Source organism: Anser brachyrhynchus, assembly GCF_964034855.1.
Source record: "Anser brachyrhynchus genome assembly, chromosome: 6".
Classification (NCBI taxonomy): domain Eukaryota; kingdom Metazoa; phylum Chordata; class Aves; order Anseriformes; family Anatidae; genus Anser; species Anser brachyrhynchus.
The window spans coordinates 16,965,181-16,984,387 of NC_137700.1; the positions used below are offsets into that span (position 1 = coordinate 16,965,181).

Genomic DNA, 19,207 nt, shown 5'->3' on the forward strand with positions numbered 1-19,207 from the left:
CAGAAAGGGAAAATAACTGTCTTTCTGTAAGCATGCAGCCTGGTTCATGAGGCACAAAGAAGAATTTGTAGTGATTCACATCTTGTAAACGTTGCAGCTCTGACATGACAAGTCACACAACTGAAAGGACTCCGGATGTGACAGTTTTACCAAGCTGTTGGAAAGGAGAAGAATCTGCACTGCCCTTTTAATGTACAACCTGCCCTCTTCCAGAAATGTTCATCTCACCACCAAAGGGTGAAGAGATGCTATAGGCAGTCCCTTCTGGTCACTGCTTCCTGCTTAAAAGCACTGTTTGCTTTTTCAACCACCACTGTTAGTTTTATTCAACTGAACATATTCTTTTCTTTAGTGCTCTTTAAACTGTATTTTACTTCTTTGTGCAAAACGTTTACTCAAATACTCTTCAGTGCTCACCAGTTATCCAAGGAATATGTATGTCAAGCCCTCTTAAGAATTTTCTGTACTGCCAGTCCTAAAGTCAAACAAAAGCACTCTTCCAGAGAGAACTTTGCTGCATTCAGCAATGTTGCATGCATTCTTCAGTGTATTTCTTCACCACATTTGTTTAATTGCACACCATTGCAGCCAGCTTTTTTTTTAAAAAAAAAAAAAAGAAAACACCTTCCTTTGAGGTGGCCTTTAATGCCCCTAGTCAAGCTCACTTTGTTCTTTTCGTTGTTGTTCTTTTGGTGTTTTGTTTTCCAGACATCATTCTTGAGCTTGTAGTCAGTTACTCCTGTATTTCCGTCTCCCATCTGCAGTCCCAATCATTGTACTAGTCTAAAAGACTACTGTAGGAAAAGACACTTCCAAGGTACAGGAGAATTAGAAGTCTAAACCCGTTAATATGACAGCAGATATCAGAGGTCTGCTAAAGAAGTATAGAACAAACAGCCCCTAGCTGATAGATAACATAAGAAAACTGACTGGAGAGGTCAGCAAGAAGCTGAAGGGCTCTCTCCTGCTCACTGTCTCAGAATCCTTAGCTTTCCTCACCTCCAAGGGCTTCCCACCATCTCATTCCCATTTGGAGAGCTGCTAGCATAAGCTTCGTTGCCTGCACTTCTGTAGCCATACCAGAGAGGATTCATATGTGAAATACTCTGAAAGGACCTGCTCCTCTGGTCTCCAAACGGCAGTGTTCCATCACATTTACTGCCATTTTCCATGGTAGGTAAAAGTCACAAGGGTGTCTAGAGCAACCATGTGTATAATTTGCAGCTTTCTAGTCAAAACTGAATAAACAGTAATTCACAGGTACAAGTCCTCCATATGATAGCATAAAGAAAAATACTAGCATTGTTTTCAAGACCAACATATAACTGTTTGTTATATTTTTTCAGCACCAACATAGACTGAGTTCCCAAAAAACAGTTAAACTGAATTTTTCAGGGCTGCCATCTTTTCCATTTAAATTCATGTGCAGTTCATATGCACACTTTCCACTACAATTACAAATGCCCTCTTTTTTTTTTTTTTTTTTGAGTAATTAGCTTCACAAATTAAAAATACATTTAGTTAACTTTCAGGTGTAATTTCCTCAAATACAATACTGCTCTTCTAAAAATTTAAATATAGAAAATTAGCAGAAAGTTTTCAAGCTCAAAATTGGTGAATTATTATAGCCATGAAAATATCTTAGAAATGATCCTTCCACCCAGACTGCAATAGAGCATAAAAACTGACTTATAGATAACATTTTCACTATAATAATGACAAATTGAGTAAGTTCCTAAATTCATTTCCCTATTTTTCCTCATCTGTTCACTTTTTTGAGCTGCATTATCATTAACCTGAAAATTCTCAAGAGAAGTATGCCCTCAATAATAGCTTTGATCTCACCAAAAACAAGTAGAGGTATCAAAAAAAAAAATAGCTAAAAGGTTATGTTTAAATACATGCTTTTGTTCTAAGTAGGAGAAACACCTGCAACAAAAACCTGACTGAAAGCTCTGACTGTGACCTTAAGACAATTTGTTTTAGTATTACTTTTCACTTAACTCACTACTCACTAGTTAAGCCCTCAAAATAATTCCAGGGGATCACTGCAAGAAAAATAACCCCACATTCTTGATATTTTTATGTGCCACACAAACTAGCATTCTTGCTCAAAGATTATCTAGATTATCTTTCTAGTTCAGCAGTCATGCCCTCTAACGTTTGCTCAGGACAAATCCTTGCACATCAGCCTCATGCCATCTCCACATTATTTATATGGCAATACTTGCAGCATCTTCTTGCTGAAGAAAAAGGACCACAAGAGTATTCAACAGAAATGGCAATACTTGTTCGGATAACAGGAGGCATTAGCAGGAACAGCTTTCCATATGCTGCTTTAATAAAGTTCACACCTCGCTATCTGCATATGGCCTTGTTCTTCAGACTAAGTTTCAGCTTCTATTTATACAATTCTGATAGCCAGAAAAGCAGTTTAAGTTTCATTAATTAACATGACATGCAAGCCATAACGACCGTTAGCTAGAAATGTTGTACTTAACGACCTTTTTCATGGCTGACCAAGTGAACTGATTAACACCATTTGAGTATTAAACTCCAGGGTACGTCCTAAATGCTTCACAGAGACATCATTATCAACATGTTTTTAGAAAAACATAAAACACCAAAGTACATACAGCATACATAGCATTTTTTTATGCACTGAAATAGCTCCAATTTATGTAACAATTCATTTTCAAGTTGCAAAAATTAGCTAGCAAACAATTTTAAGTTGTGAATATTTTTCATAATTTAAAGATGAAGAGCAGTATTCACTTTGACAGCTTACATACTGATTCATTCGACCATGCCAAACATGGATAGAGGAATTACTCTGAAAGTAAAATTTTATTCACTTTATTACACTTATCCAATTCCATTATATGCACAAGGAGTTAGAATTGCCATCTAATTTCTCTTCTGTGGCATAGTACACGTGCTATTCTTTTCAAAAGCAGTTTAAAAGTAACTTTGCTATTTGTCAGTTTTTTCATTTGAGGTTCCTCCATTTCACTCCCCTTACCTATAATTTTCCCTTTAAATGAGTTATTCCCCGCTCTCTCCTCCACTGTTTAATCTAATGCTTCCTCATTTGGGTGCAATGTTCTGTCTCAGCAAAACTGAAGCTTCATACCAGCCAGCAAATTTTGAATAGACTCCTCCATTCTCACCTGCCTCTTCTATGTGCCTTCTGTATACAAATCAGCTCCCTCCACATGCCACCTTGGTTGTAGATCTGACTTTGCGTTCTGCACACATACCAGCCTCTGGGATCAGCGCTCATGAGAGTTCTGTGATGTTCATCCATTTTACCATGAGACACTTGTGGTTTCCAGTCTTCATTTCTCCATCCATCTTGGAGAGCTTCTTGGTTCTTGCCACTCACCTGCCTCCCCACCTTTACAATTTTGATAGATTCAAGACTTCCCTTTTAGACATACTGTTTCGTTCCCTTCCAGGCACAGGTGAATACCTGCTCACTTTCAACTTTTACACCTCAGCCTCTGTCACATTCTGCATAACATCACAAATAATACATTCTCATGCACATAACATCTGCCCAGTTGTGTGGTTTTTTTTTTTTTTCCTTAAGAGTCTTTTACCATCTTATTTGCTTTTTCAATTTCTAGACTGTTATGTTCCCCAATTTATTTCTTCCCATGTGTTTTCAGCCTTCAAGGTCTTCCTCACAATCCACCCTTATTTAACCCAGCGTGATTACTTTTCCCGGTATTAGTTTCTAAACAGCTTAATCAGTACCTTTTACCCCACATTTCATATCTTCCAGGCTCCTGGAAAATACACGATATTTTGTGTATTGGTATATTGGTATTCTGGTTCATTCTCTGTACTGAACCCTTCTGGAGCATACCCCTTCAATCTCTCATACTGTTGTATGAGACTCTTTTTCCCCACCTTTATCTTGAGGGATAGGAGTGGATGAAATCCTTTCATCCTGACCCGACTGAAGAAAATTCCCCATTAAAGTTTACATCTCCTGTTACAACAGCTTCTTTCTGCTCAGACAGAAGAATCCCTTGTCTTATGCCCCAGGGAACCCAGGCAGTTCTGCTACTGGCAGGATGATAGAAAACCGCACAGTTTCTGTAAAGGAGAAGTACAAAGCCATCGTCATTTCATCAAAGACTGCTTCAGAGTGGCACCCCAGAAACTACAGGCACATAACTTCACTCATTTCCTTTGCTCCATCCTTTGAGTGATCTCTATACGTTGCTAAAGATTAGGGTTGCTCAAGTCTGATAATTTTCTTTGTCCTTAGATGACTGCTTCTGTGAGTGGCCATTGCTTGAACTGAGGATTCATTTATTACTCCTACTCCAACAGGTGCTGTACGGATGTAACAAAGCCATTGCATAATGGAAGTTTGGAGATAAGCCCAGAAGCTCTTGCCATCTTCTGCTGAGGCATCGTTTTGGCCTGTAACTTCTGAAGCCAGGAAAATACAATATTTAGAACTCAAACCTCCTCTCTGGTACTTTGCAATAAGAAATTGCTGCATCAAGCAGGTAGAGAGAACAAACCCACCAACTTTCTTGTAAATACATAAGAAATTCAATTTTTTTTTTTTTTTTGAGAAAGACACAAGTAGCAAGGAAGTTGGGTTTTAGTTGTTAATGTTCTTTCTACTGATAAAAAATCCTTTAGGAATTGACTCAGGCTAAAGTCTGAGTCTTTTATTCTTACATTGTGAATGAGGTAAATTCCAACAGAATTGAGATAACTTTAAAGAAAAAATCAAATGGCATATGTCGGGAAAAAATAGGTCACTGATAAGAGAACTGAAATATGTAGAATTTTACTGATTGCTGATATAATTGATAGTTACTACTATCATGGTGGCAGTTGGTTACTGAGGGTTTTTGTCACTTTCATTTCTATTTACTGTTTTATTGTCTATCTGCACAGAGTAAGGCAAAACAGATCTAAATAAATCTTGAAAGAACAATCTGTCTTGCTCAGAATCATTACTGTGATTTATGTATTTATGAAAATGTTCTAGAAGGAATAGTGTGCAATAGGTTCCTAGCTAAAGCAATATTTGACTGCCAAAAATAGCTGTAGTAGCTGACTGGTTTGTATTCCAGAAGAAAAAAAAAAAAAAGAAAGAAAAGAAAAGCTTCTTCCTCCCCATAGTTATCAACTTTTAGATTTACACTGCAGAGAAAAGTTAAATTAGAAATCCCAATTATGATGTGGTTTTTAAAGTCACAGTTCTGGAACGTTCTCCCATTCTGCCGCCTGGCACATTGCACCTAAAGTACTTCACCTATCCCAGTGCACATGTATCTGACTCAAACTTCTGCAAGACAAAAAGGACAGTTTACATATATATGAAGAGAGGTGTGGATGTGTTATGAAGAACTAAACCATAATCCCTTAATTATCTTTTTTTCCCCCCGAGAAAATCTAGAAAGAATTGTTTTCTCTGTCCACGGTGGCTGATAGATTAACTGCTTTTGATACTTTTTTGTGAAAGAACAAAAACAACCAGAAAAGGCATGTCATGGATTCTAATTCAGGTAAATTATCTTTGGCATGATGCTCATAAAAGAGCAATCACACAGACAAGTCAGAATCCTCAGTTATTCCTATATCATCTGCTAAGTGCAAGGTTAAAAGGAAAATTTTGCACCCCCCAAATTCCAGAGTCTGGCATTGCATATATTTGGATTAGCAAACACCATAGAACAGATGCAGTTAACTAATTCCACATAATTTCTGTAAAGACCGTTTTTCCTGCAGCAACTTTGCATGCACCGTGTTGCGCGCTCCTGCCTGAATATCATGCCATTGTCTTCCAGCTGAGAGAATCTCAACTTTGGAGTTTGTTTCTTGCCCACTCCCAGCCCTGACTTCTGGCTATTTCTATTAACTCAATTTAGCTTTAAACAAAAAGGGCTACAGATGCCACCTCTAATTTCCAAGGCTTTATATCAAAGTCCTGACCAGACAGATAACTGGCACAAAGACTGAAATGGTGAACTAGATTTCTAAAATGCTGCCATCTGATTCTCATCCCACACAAATATGTAATCTAAGTAATGAAAAAAAGCTTTCGTCTCAAACATCAGCTTGTTCAAAGCTCTTGAAATAAGTAAAACGTTGGAATTTGGATTGAGTCATGACAAGTTAAAGCTATAATGGTAAGAAATAACCTTCTGAACAACAATAAAAAGAACATCCTTAATGTCAAGCAGAAGAGAAAGCAATTACATTTTCAGATAAGGACTGACAGTTTAAAAATATACAATGTAAAGAAAGTGTTTTTTCCATCTTAGATTTTAAGCTTCACCTTATTTATAATGTTTTTACATTCAGCTTTTCTTTCATCATATCAAAACGAAAAACAAAGTTTGTTAACTATTTCTGATGACAATTTAAAGGAAAACTATTTGTCTCTGGTATTAAGACATACAGTAACTCATACAGTGGTTTAATTTCATCCGCGTCCATTCCTTTAAGTAGGCACTGCACTTTAAGCCCTTCACTTTAAGCCTTTAAGGGAACAAAAATAGGAACTGTGCATTACAACAGAGCTCAGCAGGTACCAAACACACAGGCCTCGTGCACAAGGACAGCATAGTTAGCTCAGACACCTGGAAGATATGAGTATGACTGAAAATGTTTATTTTCTACCAAGATGATGGCATTTTCAGGACCAGTTCATGTCCTTCTCAGCTGAATCACAGTAGCTTTGAAAGCAACATATGATGCTTGTAACAGCAAAATTCAGAGTACTTCTTATACCTTGGTATTTCAAACAGAACAGAAACATACTATGAAAAATTGGATGACAGATTTGTACATTGAGCCTTTGTTTTCATTATTAAAGAATTTCTGCATATCACGAGTTCCAGCAAATATGAAACTGAAGCAAAAGACAGTTCTGTCAGATGTGTTTTTTTTTAAAAAAAAAAAAAAAAAACAGAAATGAAATGTAAGTGAACAATAAGAGGCATCTGTTCAATTAAGCAATTCCATACATCCAAAGAGCAGAATTTCCACATACTATGGGAATAAAGACAAAGCAGAGAGAGGCAGTCAATGCAACCATCTGATCAGATGATATCACAGGTCTTTAAATATCTGACTACAGCATCCCCAGTGCACACGTTTGTTTCAACTGATGACAAAGTAATGACAAGGAAAAACTTCTGTCCAGCTACAACACAAAAATCAGAAGATTGACTTGAAATAAATTATTCTCTGTGCAACATCTTGCCTTGTAATTTGTGAACAACTATATCTGAGAGGAATGATACCCAGTGAGGAAAAACACAGATGGAAAAGGAAATAAGAGAAGGAGACCTATTCCTATCCCAAGCTTCCTGGAATCTGGTTATTTTGTTCACCTTGTTCTAACCTGACATAACATCAGACAACAGCGTACACAGACTATTACAAATTCACCATGCAGGAATTAGGGGGAAGTTCTACAAAGATCGTAACATTTGGAGACTGTAAATTTCTTATGCAGGTTTAAGGCGGTAATTTAGAAGGAAAGGGAACAATGATTCATGCCAACACTGCTAATATGTATAGTGAGAAATTAAGATGCGCTGTACTCTTAAAGTGCTGAATAGAACATCCAACCAACAAGGATTTACCGAGATAGAGGTCCACATTCCTGATTATTTTCTAAGGACATTGACCCAAATCACATTCAACCACAAGTGCACAGCTCTAGTGACTAACAGAGGATTTTAGTCTGTTAGGAATAAGCAAGTTCTATAGGAAAAGCTCTTAGTCAAGAAGCTTTGTCACGTCAAAGACATGCAAAATTGGCTATGCTAAATGGTAATGCTTTCCGTATAATTTTTGAAGAGTTACTGTTTATTTGCTTACATAAACAAAGCAACATCTATAATATGGAACATTAAAGAAGTGCACAACAGCAACACAGATGCTTACAGAAACAGATGAATTAGAAGAGACTCCAAAACAAGTGAAGACAAAAGTGCAAAATGGTAGATAAACACGTTCTCAAGGAGTGTTCAAGAAGATAATACACCTCCAAAGATTTTACAGTATGCATTTTTTTCCCCATTGATTAATATTATTGATTAACGTCATAGGGAGGTACAAAAAAACTGACATATAAACTCAGAGAATGAACAAAAGTAGAACTTAAAGTTTTTACCTTTCGAGGGCTTTCTGGAGGGTAGAATCTGTGGTATACCTAAAAATCAAAGAAATAGAAAAAAATAAAACTGATAGGCAAAACAATCTGCATGGTAGTACAAACAGTGTCTACATGAAAACACATGATATGCGGGGTCTGCTGTGCACCAATCCGAAGACCATCATTGCTTTGTAGTGAAGGTCTCAGGAATACTCATCCTGCACCTTACAAACACACACAACGTGGAATATCAGCATCATCAGAAGTATGAAGTTACCATACATGTTTTACACCCCACAACTGACTGATGTCACAACACAAATTTCACATCCCACAGAATGCGGTTGTCTCATTGTATCTCACAAGGATATTACACAAACCAATTGTTTTTAACCTACCTAAAAACGTCAGCGTATCCCAGAAATGTGTTCTAAACATTTTTTCTAAACAGATCCACACATTACCATGAAGGAAAATATCAAGTCCTTTGCAAACTGGGGAAAATGGACTGAAGAATCCTGAGACATGAGACAGAAGGGAATGGCAAACCAAAAGCCTGCAAAGCACTGAAAGAGCACAGGATCATCCCATAACTTCTGATAGCTTTCCCTCCAGTTCTGCCAAAACCTACAGATAGCCAGGAAAACCTGCAGGATGAAGTCTGTGGAAAAAAAATAAGCAGAGAAACCTGCTTCATCTACTTGGAAAGTAACAAGAACAGAGACCGCCTATATTTTTCATCAGCACACTTCAGTTTTAAGCATCTTCGTATAGCTTCACATTCTAGATGCCACACATTACAGTTCTTGACCAAATGCTTTTCAGTGAGGAAAGTAGTCAGAGACACGACCAGGTAAAAGATGACTTCTTGGCAGGGTGAAGGAAGGAGGCCAAGCAGATATCATAGAGTTATGACAGCTTTCCAGAAACTTTCTTGGATCTCCACAGAGTTAGGACTATCTAATTCTTCAGTTCTTCAGGTGCAAAAGCAGGAAGCAGAACCTGTCAATATTATGAAACAGTCCTTTTTTTTTGTTTGTTTGGAGGAGGGGGGGGACGACAAGGTCCACCTGTCTCAACTCAGATCAAGAAAAAAATATTTATTTTTTAATAATTTATGCCTTCCCAGAATAGTCACTCACTTCGAGCTGCTTGATTTCCAAAGCCATTACAAAAAATAATAAATAGCTAAGCTTTAAATTGTTGCCATATCTCTGCTTTCTGTTAGTGAATACAGCACACAGAATCACAAAATTTACTCAGAACTGTTTCATTGGCTGTCACAAACTGCCCAGATTTTAAACTAAGCAAAACAACCACCTTACTATAGAAACAGTCCCACTGAAAAAGAACCACCTACGTCATATTCTATTATTATTTTTAAAGGTACTTAAAATCCCTGTGAGAAACTAAGCTCAAGAGATGCATACTCTTTTTGTTCTTTTGTCAGTGGGAATGTAATGATCTTTTTAAACATGTAATTCAGAATGAATTATTACCAATATCTATATAGAGGTCAGCTAATTCTGTGTATTATATAAAAAGCCAAATAGTTCAGAGATAATCCTTTCCCAAGAAACAGCATTCTGTCCAATAATCCTAGTAACGAAGAATAAAATACTTTCACATCACAACTCTCAAATTTGTGTTCAAAGACCTAACTTTAATACAGAACATTACAGTAATAAACAGGGAAAGAAAAAAAAAAACAGCAAATAGCATTGTACAATAATTCATTAAAATTTCCCATCATAAAAAACAACCTTCCAGTTTAACAATTATTTGGCTACAATTCTAAACAAACAATAGGTTCCACCTCTGTAAATATTATGTTCCAGTCTTAATTCTTAAGTTATGCAAAACATTACACTGATCATTCAACAATTCATCTTTAATGTACCTGAAGAGGTCTTTACAATCCCTAGTGAATAATTCATGTTTCCATTTTGCCATTCTCTCCCAGTGTAGAAGGAGCACCTTTAATTCAGTTATGGCCCTGACTTCATGAAGTCAAAACATCACCAGAAAACAGTCAAAATGCTCAAGGAGAAACTGCTTCACATACCAAATCGAATTCCCAAATGGAAGAACTAAATAATCCTAGATATATCCAAAACATCAAACCAGGATCTGAAAAGATTGGCCATATGCTAAACTGTCACTCCCATACTGAGTGATGACTTAAGATACCAGTGTAACTGGCTGCTTACTACAATACTGTTCATGTCACGTATGTTGCTTTGGCAGTTATTACAGGGTGTGTTTTTTTTTGTTGTTGCTTTGTTTTGTTTTAATAGTCTAATCAGCACATTAGATTTGAGAAAAAAATGCAGACCTGTTAAGGCACTGAATTTTTGACCTATTTCCATGGAACTGGAAGAAAAGCTTCAAAAGGACTAGAAAAAAATATGAAGAATAATTGCTGTATCTTTGCAATTTGCATAATGGAAAACATGAGAAACTCAAGACACAGCTAAACAATAGTTCAGCAATCAGTATTTTCTGCAGTCCGAACAGAAGTGTGAAAATGTAATGCCTGTGGTACTATGAAGATGATGTACAGAGGAGAGAAAAACATCAAGATGCAGAACATGAATTTTACTAACTAGTTAGCATGAACATCTGACTGATAAGAACTGGAGCTTTTCTCCATAGCTGGCATATAAGGTAAATGAATCCAATAGTTAAAAAGTTGTGACAGTGGCATGATAAAAGATATGAAGCAGCTGTATGGTAAAACATATCAAGTAATGAAATGCTCATATTAGCTTCTTGTATCCACATCCAAGATTCTGGTTACTGCAGAGTTGTGGCTAGACAAAACCAAGATTGTCAACTTTTGGAACACTGGTACCTTAAGCAAGACTATGGAGCAACAAATTTCTTGTGTCTTTGTAGCAGCCAGCAGGATAAAAATACCTTGTTTTTTCTAGGTCTTAACCATGTTTCTTACACTCCACAGGAATGTTCGTTTCCACATTGCCCAAAATTAGCATTAGGAAAAAAGGGTAACTTTGACAATAGACTTAATAACCAAGGCTCCCAAGCATTACCTCATTCAGAGTTTCACAAAACCTTTTCTGACAAATTGGAAGTTGAGAGATTTGGGTTACAGATTTGCAGTGAGGGGTGGCAGGGAAGGAGTGGAATATATCTGTACTTTCCGTAACCAGCATAAGGTACAAGGAGTCCTCCGAATGATTTCATTTTTAATAGATTGGATTCTTCTTTCGTGATTCGTTTTTCTCATCCATTTACTCTAAGGCTACATTGAAGTTTCTGTAAATGACTGTACTATAACACTCAGTTCTTTCCGCAGCTGCTTGTGTGTCTTATCTAATAAACAGTTTGACAGAATACAGATGTACAACATCCTGGTCCCACAGAAATACGGAGCTGCAGATGGTTAAGGGAAAGTATCTCACTGCAAGTTATTCTGTTGAATGGTGCTCTAATACTTGTGCGCGCACATGTCTAGGTAACTAAGTCCTTATATGCAAACTCAGGTACATATAGTTGTGTATGTCACTGTGCAATACTGATTTTAGGTTGGTATTTATGAAAAGACACCTCTAAGTCTGCAATAAAAGACCTGAAGATGTTAGACTTCATTTTCAAACAGTGTAAAACAGTAGTTTTGAGGAAAGAAATTTAATCACTTTCCAGCTTTAGAGAATTTGGCTCCAGGTTAGGCACTACAAATAAGATCTCTATCATTTTCTCTGTGATGAGGAGGAATTAGAAATACCATGCCTCCCATTACCTTGAACACCTGCTACCACTCTTAAATGTACCAGTGAATATTGGTCAAACTAGAATATCAATGAGAAAATAAACAGAAGATCTCATGGACAAAGATTTGGGGACCTACCAAGCTTCCACACATTCTTCAGCAAAACCTGCCTGGGCACTATATCAGGCAGCCAATAAGAAAGACCTTTTGTGAGACAGAATTACTTGGTCTAACAAGTTGCCAAAGAGAATCAAACGATGCCAACAGCAGCAGCAGGAGCATTATTACACTGCGGTCAGCAGCGTGGTGACTAGTAAGTACTAATTAACAATATGCAAAGAGATATAAATACTTTCAGCAACAGGAGTCCATTCAGTCTCTCACACTGAAGTAAAAATTCCTGCATTCTCTGAGACACTGTATTATATGGCCTCCAGTCAATGGTTCTGATGAGATAGACTTACAAAACACTAGGGGCTTTATAGCTTGAACAAAACAATACACAGCCACATATAAAAACTTTGCCAATCTAACAGTAAGACTGATTTGATAACAGGCTTATGAAGTTCTACTTTTTTTTAAAAAAACACATGAGAAAAATACTTGTTTTCAGTGGTGATTCAGATGAAGCAAAATATTTATTAGTATTGTTGGTAGAACTGAATTTTTAAGAGATTAAAAATGATAGCCAATGGTTTGACTTACTCCTCCTACATTTCAGAAACAACAGCCAGTAGCGTAACACCACTGGGCGATGTCTCACTGTTCTGCAGGACACCTGTCCTTCGGGACGCACGTCTCAGTCCCATTCCCTGCTGACACATCACATTCTTTGTGCTGCAGTCAGATGAGAGACTCAGAGGCTCAGGTTAGTCCTGTCACATACTTTAACCCAAATACAGAAAAGAGGTATTGATGTATTAGTAATTCTTTTGGGTAAATTTTCACATTCTACAGAAGACTCCTATTTACCCTGTAAATCAGTAGCATCGCCTTCAGCTGACGTATGAATTCTGAGGTGCTCTTTATCACTCAGAACTGGTACATTTTAAATGTTTAAATGGCATACCTAGTCCCATCACAACACAGGCTTTTGTAGCATTTTAATGTCTTGGCTTTTAGTAGCTAGAATCCAGCAAAGGGGATACAAGTGCTATTACTGGTCGCTAATGGATATTCTCCTTCAGCTCAATTGCTGAACTACATTTTGAATAAAGGGTTTGATACCCGAAGGGAACAGCCTCCTTTCATTACTGTCCAACACTTAGACTAAAGGAGAACTCTCTGCAAGTGGTTAGCAGGGACAATGTTCATATTTCTATTTCTAGGTTCCCACTTATTAGAGGATAAAGGCATTGCATAATATTTAATTTATGCAGGTCACATCCAATAGATTGAGCCCTACAGCTAGACATCTCCACACACAGTCTTTTCCTATTTCCATTTTAAAATTGCCTTTTATTCAGAGTATTCCTTTGTGAAAATGTACATTTAAAGACATAAAGAAACAGCAGAAAACGTTATCAATTTTTTGAGCTGTCCCTCTCAAGATGTGCAACCACCTCCCACCTATGCTAACATGATTGTGCAATTTGTGTCAACCTTTGTTACCTATGCCACATCCCACTGCCTGTACACTGCTTTCAAGAGAGCTGAAGCATACGTAAGCAGATCTACACCAGTTTTGACCCATCTACCTGCTAAAAGTACTGAAGACCTCAGCTTGTCTACATAGTTCAAAGGAGCAATACTAGCTCCAGAACCAAGCGAGTGGATGCTGCAGTCAGCTACCAGACAGAAGTCACATCCTTGCTGTTTTCAGGGTTACCTCTGCAGCAACAACAAAACATTCATGATCATACTGTCTCATAGATGAAAGGATGCCTCCACAATCCAGCTTAGTAATTCCTTGAGTGTGACCCCTGCAAGTTTATTATTCCTCAATATTTCTCCTTATCAAGGCTTCACCTTAAGAAAGGGTTGAAATCCAGTGTTGGAAGTATGCACACCACAGTCACTACTGGCTGAAACTAGAGATGCCAATCCTGTTTACGCTGCCTTTGGCACATGCAGCATTCTGCAGATGAGCTTCAAAGCATTGCTCCTCTGCCACATGTCTTCATGCATGTCTTCACGCATGTCTTCAGCTAGTGTAACGATTTCAGAATGCAGAGTATTTTCTCTCACCACTGTTGAGCTCATCACTTCTGCTGGGGTTGTATAGCAAAGTTAGAGATGTCATCCATTTTCTGAACTCTCTCTAAATAACTGCACGCTAATTCATGGCAGATATCCTCAATTCTCTCTTCTATGCCCAGGACTTAGCTCTTTATTCCTCCATACACACAGAGTAGAGCACTTTTGCAAAAATCAGAGCCTGAACTCCAAGACTTTGGAACTACTTTATTTTTCTATCTCAAACAGAAGCCACACTTTCTCATCTCATCCCAAAGAGGACTTAATGAGAACTTGGTTTGCTTAGGTCACACATTCAGGAAAAAACATGCTGTCTCAGGAATAGTCCTCTGGGAGATCACCTAAATCATCAGAAGTGCCACTAGAGACACCCATATACTAGCCAGTAGTATATGTTATTGTTGGCTTTTACAGTGAGACTTAAAACCTGACTAATATTTTAAAGCTATTGCTGAAATAGCATAACCACCTTAACTATCACTATTCAAACAAAAAAGCATCTGTGGATAAAAATTACAAAGGAAAAGCAGTAACTTCTCTTCCAGTAGCATCTAGCACATGCACATAATACTCCTTATTTAACATATTACAAGATTCCATTTCTAGTACATTATATGATTTCATTTCTAGTATGTTATATGATTTAAATTGTCTTGGTTGGTTTGTTTGAAGATCCGTGCCTTTTCCCCTTTCCCTCATTTTAATTCACTACATCTCCAGTCTGTCAATAACAGCAGAACACACTATTAGCTTCAATTTAATTGCACAACTAAAAAAGAATCACTTTTTAGATTCAAGCCGCTGCCTTCCCATGCAGTAAGAATTTGTATAGAAGTGCTGTGTGTATTAGACAATCTACATGTTTGCTAAGTTAAAGACCTAAGTAGCCTCAGCAGCCAGTTTAATATTTCACTGCAATCTTCTGACATGCTAATTAATAGCTAATCAGAAAGCTCCTAATAAGCAAATGAAATGTTATTTAGATTAACACTGGCTATTTAAGAGCTGATCACTCACAGCATGTAGAATAGTGAACCGAAATCAGCCATCTCATGTGACATAATTTCAACTATTTTTCAGAAAATAATTAGGTTCTACTCAAAATGCACTTTTATGAGACTATCTTCAACATTATGGCAGTGAAAACAGTGGCAAACAGCAAATTCCATGGGCATCACTTCATACAGTTTATTTCACTGAATTACCATCCCCTCCACCCCAAATCCTAGCCTTTCTATAGAAAGGAAGAGCTCATGTAGCATGGTAGTAGACTGTCTAATTTCATGCAGTAAATCTTGCATTCTCGTTTACAGAAACCTGTTTTTAGATGACAGAAAATAAGCTCATGGTTCAGTCACTGCTGCAGGGGGGAAAAAGCCAAAAGAAAAACCAGACAAAGGCTTGACAAACCAACCAACCACAAATAAATGCTGAGTATTTCCACTAAAGATCTGGATAACATCCTGGTCACGTACAACTTCCAGCTATATCCATTAATTACCTAAAGAGGCTTCATGTTCAAATTATGGAGGTGGCAACTATATCACCTCCCTCTCTTCAACAGTAACCTGGACAGACATGTTTTATACTGTCACCAAACGGCCTCTATATAGAGCTACTGATCCCAAATATTAGTGCACCAACAGTCACTATTCTTACGGTTTTGTTAATATTTCATTGATGAAGATGTTTCATCATTGCTGCATTTAGTGATAGGATATTTGCTAGTAGTGGAAATCGTTGAAGAGCTCATAAAAGGTGTTTACGTAGCACTAGTAACAGGTTTACTTGGCATACATTGGTACCTTCACAGCTGATTACTACAAACAAGTTATCTGCAAAGAAAATTCAAGTAATTATGATAGGCTATTCAGAAAGTTTGAATTCTGTAACTTAAGCTTAACTTCTAATGTGAACGCTAAAGTTTATATTCTTCCAAGTAGAGAATGGGATCATTCTACAAGAGCTGTTTGTGAACTGAGGAAGCACTTCAAATCAATTGCTTATGAACCACCTACAGACTAGAATGATTTCAAGGCTAATTCTTGCTTTCAATACAGTATTCAACCTGTCAAGAAAAACAAAACTCACAATTTAAAGTTACCAAGAAATAGTTTAAGTTATTTGGTTATGCAACTGTTAAGTTTCTATGTTAACTGTTAAGACTCTTAAAAGATCACAGACAAGAAAATTTCAAAGAGCCAGGCATCAGCTGTGCTGACAAGTGTTCTTGTGCCCTTCACCTAACCATGTTGAATTGTAATGCCTTCTTGTATCATGCATTGAGTGTTTTGAAATATTCTTTTCATTCACACATTAAATTTCAGCACTTCAGGGGAAGGCCCTGCATAGGCAAAACTTGAGGGTGCATGTGGTATTTCTTATTATAGGAAAACAAGGAAACTCACTCAAGTTCTCTTCAAGAAAAGCTCAAAGTTTTAGAAATGTTCTAACACTGTGGTGCTGCTTTCAGTAGTGTTTTCATCTTCTGAACTACAAAAACGCCCAACTGGGAGTCACAGACAAGGGTCTCTTGGGATTTTCATGTTTCTCTACTCATGAGAAGGACTGAGATGTTTTGTTCTCTGATATCCTCCCCCCTTCTTAATCTAAGTGGGACTAAATAGAAAGGAGAGAAAGCAAATAAAAATACCTCACACACTCAATGTGAGCAAGATACACAGGTAGGGTAAGGCTGTTATGGCAGGTTACATCACCTAATACTCTTAACTCCAGTGCAATTCTAGCAATTTACTCCATCATCTCAATTCTTCTAAAAGTGTTTCTTTCCAAATTTCCATCAGTTATTCTTAATTTCTCTGAACTATTTTGCCAGTCACTGAGCGGGGAAAAAAAGTGTTAGAAAAATTTTTTAAATGAGCCCCCCACTTTCCATTGTTCAGTTCTAGATTTACATAAAATGGTGATTAAATATCTGCTCATATTAGGACAGCTCTTCACTCTGCTGATTAACCACACTACACCACTACACCTTCTCAGCACAGAAATTTTGGGTTTTTTCACCATGGGGAGCTTTACTCGGCACCTGGCCTGATGGCCCCAGACGGGTCCCTATCTCCAAGGGGAAAACAGATCCTAGGCCAGGAGCTGGCGGGGCTCATAGAGAGCGCTTTAAACTAGGTAAGAAGGGGGACGGGGCTCAAACAAGGCTTGTTGGAGCTGTACCAGGGGGAACAATGGCTAGGCCGGGGAAGAAGGCGATGGCCCAGCTGAAGTGCATCTACACTAATGCACGCAGCATGGGTAACAAACAAGAGGAGATGGAAGCCATCGTGCAGCAGGCAGGCTACGACTTGGTTGCCATCACGGAGACGTGGTGGGACCACTCTCATGACTGGAGTGCTGCAATGCCTGGCTATCGGCTCTTCAGGAGGGACAGGCAGCACAGAGGGGGTGGTGGCGTGGCTCTCTACATTAGAGAATCTTTCGATGTTGTGGAACTCCAGGCTGGGAATGATAAGGTTGAATCCCTGTGGGTTAGGATCCGCGGGAAGGCTGGCAAGGCTAGCATCCTGGTCGGGGTCTGTTATAGACCGCCGAACCAGGATGAGGAGACTGATGAGGAGTTTTATAGGCAACTGACAGAAGTTGCAAAATCGTCGGCGCTTGTCCTCGTGGGGGACTTCAACTTCCCGGACATATCCTGGAAACACAACACGGCACAGAGAAAGCAGTCTAGGAGGTTTCTGGAGAGCATGGGAGATAGCTTCCTGACGCAGCTGGTCAGTGAACCTACCAGGGGTGGTGCCCCGCTAGACCTTCTCTTCACAAACAGAGAAGGACTGGTGGGAGATGTGGTGGTCGGAAACTGTCTTGGGCAGAGTGACCACGAAATGGTAGAGTTCTCTATTCTTGGCGAGGCCAGGAAGGGGACCAGTAAAACTGCTGTATTGGACTTCCGGAGGGCTGACTTTGAGCTGCTCAGGACGCTGGTTGGCCGAGTCCCTTGGGAGGCGGTTCTGAAGGGCAGAGGAGTCCAGGAAGGCTGGGCGCTCCTCAAGAAGGAAATTGTGATGGCACAGGAGCGGTCCGTCCCCACGTGACCAAAGATGAGCCGGCGTGGAAGAAGACCGGCCTGGCTCAACAGAGAGTTGCGGCTTGTGCTTACCAGAAAAAAGAGGGTTTATAATCTTTGGAAAAAAGGGCGGGCCACTGAGGAGGACTACAAGATTGTAGCGAGGCTGTGCAGGGAGAAAATTAGAAAGGCCAAAGCTCATCTGGAGCTCAATCTGGCTACTGCCGTTAAAGACAACAAAAAATCCTTTTACAAATATATCAACGTGAAACGGAGGACTAAGGAGAATCTCCATCCTTTACTGGATGCGAGGGGAAACCTAGTTACTAAGGATGAGGAAAAGGCTGAGGTGCTTAATGCCGCCTTTGCCTCAGTCTTTAGCGGCAATACCGGTTGTTCTCTGGATACCCAGTGCCTTGAGCTGGTGGAAGGGGATGGGGAGCAGGATGTGGCCTTCGCTATCCATGAGGAAATGGTTGGCGACCTGCTACGGAACTTGGATGTGCGCAAGTCGATGGGGCCGGATGGGATGCACCCGAGGGTACTGAAAGAACTGGCGGAGGAGCTGGCCGAGCCGCTTTCCATCATTTATCAGCAGTCCTGGCTATCGGGGGAGGTTCCAGTTGACTGGCGGCTAGCCAATGTGACGCCCATCTATAAGAAGGGCTGCAGGGCAGACCCGGGGAACTATAGGCCTGTCAGTTTGACCTCAGTGCCAGGAAAGCTCATGGAGCAGATTATCTTGAGGGTCATCACGCGGCACTTGCAGGGCAAGCAGGCGATCAGGCCCAGTCAGCATGGGTTTATGAAAGGCAGGTCCTGCTTGACGAACCTGATCTCCTTCTATGACCAAGTGACGCGCTTGGTGGATGAGGGAAAGGCTGTGGATGTGGTTTACCTTGACTTCAGTAAGGCTTTTGACACAGTTCCCCACAACATTCTCCTCAAGAAACTGGCTGCTCGGGGCTTGGACTGGCGTACGCTTCGCTGGGTTAGAAACTGGCTGGATAGCCGGGCCCAAAGAGTTGTGGTGAATGGAGTCAAATCTGGTTGGAGGCCGGTCACTAGTGGTGTCCCCCAGGGCTCGGTACTGGGGCCG

At 39.2% G+C, this 19,207-nt stretch overlaps 1 protein-coding gene across 11 annotated transcripts in view; it reads right to left on the reverse strand.

The window, feature by feature from the left end:
• ANK3 (ankyrin 3) overlaps window positions 1-19,207 on the reverse strand; it is a 361,577-nt gene that overhangs the window by 313,123 nt on the left and 29,247 nt on the right. For all 11 annotated transcript variants that reach the window (XM_080597952.1, XM_080597951.1, XM_080597944.1 and 8 more), the window contains one exon: window positions 8,162-8,200. In XM_080597952.1, the coding sequence (XP_080454078.1) occupies window positions 8,162-8,200 (39 nt within the window). The remainder of the gene's footprint in view (window positions 1-8,161; window positions 8,201-19,207) is intronic.